Source organism: Ctenocephalides felis, unplaced genomic scaffold, assembly GCF_003426905.1.
Source record: "Ctenocephalides felis isolate EL2017-DRISC unplaced genomic scaffold, ASM342690v1 CF-g0.4_SCAFFOLD_03089, whole genome shotgun sequence".
Classification (NCBI taxonomy): Eukaryota; Metazoa; Arthropoda; class Insecta; order Siphonaptera; family Pulicidae; genus Ctenocephalides; species Ctenocephalides felis.
Window position 1 is genome coordinate 5,297 of NW_020539243.1, and position 5,896 is coordinate 11,192.

Below are 5,896 nucleotides of genomic sequence, written 5' to 3' on the forward strand. Positions count from 1 at the left end.
AGGAACCTATTGAAAAACTAGTATTACTACTCTGTTACCAAAAGTCCCTAGCTTCCTACCTAATTAATATTACCGTTACTGTAGTTGAAAATTTAAAAACACAAAGATATTTATATTCTGAGATTTTGCAATTAACTGAGAGATGTTGATAAGAATAGGTTTGCAAATGAAATATACAATTTTCATAATACTGAGATTTTACCATTTATTAGATATTGACAGCGCCGAAGGAGTAATAGCGATGGCCATAAGACGACTTGTTCATGCCCCATTACCTCCAAGTAAATTCCTTGAAGACAGTGTACTGACCACACCGAGCTACAGCAAAATTAACCGAGTGAATTATGGTATACAAGAACCTGCTAACATTCCAGGTAATATTGAATTTGTTAACATACCTATGATAATTGCATATAGAGTGCATAGTTTATATTTCTTCTTTTTTTTCTAACGTGTTTCTGATGCACATATTTACTTAGGTTGCTCATACGACTAAGAGGGTGTAATGACCCTTTTAACAGTTCTATGAAACTGAGCCGTAAATTTAAACTTATGCAAACTCAAATTGGTTTTCTGAATTCTTCGTTGTTATGTTATTATCGTTTTATTTAAAATATGCTTATGTAGCGTCTTTCGATTTCATATATAATATGCATATACTACAGATATATTTTTTGCAGATTTATATATTAAGGTTGCAATAAAATTTAAAACTAATGGTGTATGGCATCGTGCCATAAGGAAAATTAGTGAAAATTTTTGTATCAAAAATTTGAAGTGTTCACAGAAAGCTTTAAATTCTTTAAAGCTTTGAAGAATAATAGAATTTTAAGAACTTAATTTACTTAAGTTAATAAAATAATTTGATATCTTTGCATAATACGACATGTTTTTAACTTTGACATTACACAGAAAAATTATGTTCATGTGCAAAACTTATTGATGTTAGGTGAAAACAGGCTCAGTAATGCTAAGGTTTTTTCAGAAAAAGCTGTAATACTAAAAAAAAACAAAGATTTTTATAATATGCATTTTTTCATAATTATATGCATGATCGCTTTCTATTAAATTTGAATTTATAGCATAATCATAAACAAATATATAAACAATTAACTATACTGGTTAAAATTAAACTTTTTGAAAGAAATATACCATTTTTCTAAGACAATGACATTAACGAATGAAACTACACGATTGATTATCAAATTCATCAATACATACACTTTTAAATTCACGTTATAGTATGAGTATCAAAATTTGTCAAAGAAAAATTATCAAAACAATTAAATATTCACAGAAAGCAAACAATTAAATAATTTACTGGTGGTTTAAATTAATTTTGAAATAAACTTATTTAGAGAAATACTCGTATATACATTTCTAAAGCACATTGCTAAGGAACTTTATGATGATTGTCGACGCATTTTTCAAACTCATTTTATTGTCTATATCGATTAATTTGTTACTTCCACTCAAAATTGTTCAAGTTTTAAAGTCGCGTTCTTTTAAAAGAAAGTTCTTAAAATAATTATAATCTTCCCAGTAAGCAAATACTTTTAAACTATTAACTAGGCTCCAAAATTAAATTTGAGACAAATATCACTTTTTGAAGAACATTTTCATGAAACTGTTTTATAAAATTTATTGTTACAGCCAACCACACAATTGCTTATTACAGACATCGATGCATTTGTTTTTCAAACTCAGGGTCCAATTTTCGGATAAAATAATTGTTATGTTACCTGTTTTTTTATCGAAAATGAGAAACCAATTCTCGGGATAAAATAGTTATGTTATGTTAACAGATAATCACATTAGTTGGCAGTAACAAACTAATAAAAAACTAACTAACTACTTTGCTATTTGATAAAGCGTTTTACACAACATTAACTTCTAAAAACTAACCTCAAAATGGCACAAACTTCAGAATATGACTGCCATTTTCAATTCGACTTCACACTATTGCTATTATAAGTGACAATACATTTTGCATTTTTGAGAACATAGTTAATTGCCATTTCTGCCATTTGGAGGTTAGGTTATCTAAACCGTCGAACAAACGGCAAAGACATAGCTTTTTGACAGGTTGTGCTTGTGACTACCTGTGTAAATATAATTTACTTTATCCCGAAAATATGTCTCTCATTTTCTGTATATCAATTAATTATTTTATACTTAAAACTCTATTAATACGCATATTTATTTTTTCAAATTAAAATATATTTTTATAATGCAAATGTCTTCATTGCGTATGTAAAGAGTAACGCAGATTATGCATAAATTATATTACGTTTAATTTTTTTTTCAAAAAATATATCTTTTTTACTCCATTTGCGTACATAAAAATTTAATTATTTATTTATTTATATTTAGATTAATTACTTTCAAATGAATTCTACCGATTTGAAAAATCCATTTCTCTTTTAGCCGTCTTAACGTTTTCAACAACTGCTAGGCCAATAATGAGGACGCCACTGGAATCGAGTATTTATTACAGAGAACCCCAACCTTTTTCACTAACACCCAGCACACCGAGGTATATAGCTCAGTGAGTAATATTTAACACTACTAACTATTTTGGGTGGATGACTTGGAATTAATAACTTTATGTATGTTATGAAAAAGAAATAATGATTAATGAACTTGGTTTTGGAAAGGTACGTATGTTTACTTTAATAGAATGTAAAAAGGATGATGTGACTAAGAATTTTCTGATGAAAAATATATATCAATTTCCATATGATTTGAAAATGCTGTTAACAAGCAATGTGTTTTAACATTTTTTGGTATGTAATGTTACATAATTTTCATAATTGAATATTATTTAATTTTATTCAGTAGCCTAGATACAATAATTTGTTAATCATCATACATCAAAACCATTTTTAAGAAATTTTGTTCATCAGGCTGACCTGATAGTATTTAAAAAAAATGTGATGACATCATCTAACTAAATGTTTGTCACTAAAATGACTAAATCTTTACTAATATGAAAAAATATAACATATGCAAATATGTTAAATGTCCATCATTATACACGACAAACAAATTTTGCACCTATATTTTCATCACATTATCTCATCTTGAAATTATATGCTATAAATGTAAGTCGCATCTATAGAATTTTGATTACTCATTCTGAAATTTGTATTCGATTTGATTGATTGTAATGATTATATATAATTAAGAATCAAGTAATTGAAAAATTAGTAGAAAAAATTGCGTTTGCAATTGTGCTGATTAATTTTGGGTAAAGATCGGCCGGAATGTTTCTTTGTGATTAATTGTTGAAGATTCTAAATAAACTTTGTCTAAACGAACAACGCAAAATATTATAGGGTTATGTAGAGTGTATTAATTATATTTGTTAATTATTTTAAATATTTTATTGAAACGCTTTTATACCATATAGCATATACAGTATATTTTTTATCTTTGTTCTGAACACTGTTGATACTTACCAAGTATTTACCTAAACTACATTTATAGAATGAAGGTAGAATGAAATGCATTAAATGAGCCAAATTTATTTAAAACAATTACATATATACTATATATATAGGTTTGATTCAAAGTTATTATTTGCAAATCGCATTGGTTAGTTATTGTAAAAAAAAATTGTGTCGTCAAAGTTGCAAAATATGAAGTATCAGTGATGAAGGAACCAATATTTCGATTGAATAGACCGTAACATTGTGTTGCCATAACAACGCTATGTTACGTACCTTTTTTCCTATAAATTGGCAGTAAAAACTGACAAAACGCTAAGTATTTAGTACAAATAATCGCGAAAAAATGAATGTTATTATAACTACATCCTTCTAATTTGCATTCATCCCATATACTTGAAATTAGTATTGTTCGGACGTATTTTCGTTTTATTATATTGGCCATGAAAGTGACAACCCTCATGGCATTGAGCTTTTACATGGAATGGTTGCTATTCCTGGTAGAGGGGGTAGCAGAGTGTTTTGATGGAGCTAATTGTTTACTTTTAAAAGTGAAGTCCGCGAAACAACATGTTTAATAAATAATAAATCAATATATCTTCTTTTATTATAACTTAGTGACAAATCCGTGATTGTAATAAGAACTGCAAAAAATACATAATATAACAACAAATCAGTGTTTAATACAGACCACAGCTACAAGGGTCAAATTATAACCCAACAACCTGAGTTAACAAAGGAGAGTTTTAATAAAGTGCATAACTACGTAACGCAAATATAAGTATTATATCGATTTTTAGCCGAATTGGCCCTTGAGTCGATTATTTACACATATCGGTCCATGCTACTTGTCTTAAGATAAACTTTCACTTACCTCTAGTTTTAATCATTTTTTCAAGTTTAAATAATATTATCAAACAATTGTAAACAAAATAGATTTTTTTGTATGCCAATCAATGGATGTACAATTTTAATTCGATTTACTAATATTTTCTTGAATATTACAATATATAAATGCTTAATTTTATATAATCCGGAGTACTATCATATCACAACACACGAAAATTCATTCTTACATCACAAAGAACAAAATAATTTATAAGATCATTCATGTATCTATGACATAATCACTCAATTTTTACTATAATCAGCACTAAATTCAATTAATTAAATATTCAATTAATTTATTATTTCACCAGGCGTCCAGTTTACGATTATGATTATCCAGATATACATCCAATTCGTTTTGAACATTCTCAACCACAATACAAAGGGTTGAAAAATGGAGTACTTGTCCATTCAACTGGTGCTCTGGAATGTCTCGACCAGGGGACGTTTCCTCATCCAGCCAGTTGCAGGAGATTTGTGGTCTGCTCCAGGATGCAAAGAGGTAAATAATTGATAATTCTTTGCTAATTGATTTAATTGGAACTTGGATCTACTTGGATCTATTGGAAAAACTAGATCTACAAACCTAAAACTATAACTGTTATGCATTGCTAACTTTATACAAACTATAGTAACTTTAGCTGTACTTTATACAAATATTAGTAACGATAAACCTATACTTTATACAAACTTTAATGACTTTACAAATTTATTTTCCTATTTTATCAGTAAAACTAATTCATGATCTTTTGTGTTACCACTTTTGTCGAGTTTTTATGATCAGTAAGTAAATAATCTACCACCTCGATATAAGCTGACCAGTAAATCATGACAAAATAAGAATATAATTGATAACAATATCACAAAAAAACAAAAATGTAAAGTTACTAAATATAGTATTTATATTATTATTTTTTCGAAGTAATATTTTCACGATTTATTATCCTTCAACAGGTCCTTTGGTCGGTTGGCAATACACATGTCCTAAAGGATTAAGCTACGATCCAGTTGGAGGAATTTGTAATTGGGCTGCAGGATTAGGTTGTAAGGATTAATCTACAGAGAAAATGAGAGTGAATGGTGAATGTTTTTTTACTTATGTGAGCAGAATGAATTTGAAAACAAATCTATTAGATAAAATTCACACACGTATCGAACCATTGCCACTGAACAATTATTTTGAAAATGTGATTGAATGTTGTATTTTATATCTGTTCAACATTTACGAGTGCGTACTTATTTTTATTTTTAATCTGAATCTGATTATAATTTTTTCTGAAGACCCTTTCAAATACTAGACTAATACTGACACATTATATTCGAGTAGCATTTTTTAGATTATAATACCCTAAAGATTTTGACAACTTTAAGCAAAATAATTTTTTTTTATAAGAACCTAAATTAATTTGTTTAACATTACTCTGAATTCTAGTAGATATTTTTTTTATTAAAGATGCTTCCAAGTATATATTATGGACATATTAAATTTTATCAGTGTTGCTTAGACTACATTTTTTAAACATTTTGATATCGAAAATTGAATTCGATAAGTTAATCAC

At 27.7% G+C, this 5,896-nt stretch overlaps 1 protein-coding gene across 1 annotated transcript; it reads left to right on the forward strand.

Annotated features, from left to right (window-relative positions):
• The first annotated feature begins 216 nt into the window (after nucleotides 1–216).
• Nucleotides 217–5,612, forward strand: LOC113381827. The gene is made up of 4 exons (XM_026620497.1): nucleotides 217–374; nucleotides 2,428–2,548; nucleotides 4,649–4,839; nucleotides 5,292–5,612. Exons 1-4 carry the CDS (start codon nucleotides 242–244, stop codon nucleotides 5,390–5,392), a joined length of 546 nt encoding a protein of 181 aa, XP_026476282.1. The 5' UTR covers nucleotides 217–241; the 3' UTR covers nucleotides 5,393–5,612.
• Nucleotides 5,613–5,896: the final 284 nt, after the last annotated feature.

Coding starts and splice junctions, on each gene's coding strand:
- LOC113381827 (XM_026620497.1), top strand. CDS start 242: ATGGCCATAAGACGACTTGTTCATGCCCCATTACCTCCAAGTAAATTC. Junction 375..2,427: donor AGAACCTGCTAACATTCCAG/GTAATATTGAAT, acceptor TTTCTCTTTTAG/CCGTCTTAACGTTTTCAACA. Junction 4,840..5,291: donor CTGCTCCAGGATGCAAAGAG/GTAAATAATTGA, acceptor ATCCTTCAACAG/GTCCTTTGGTCGGTTGGCAA.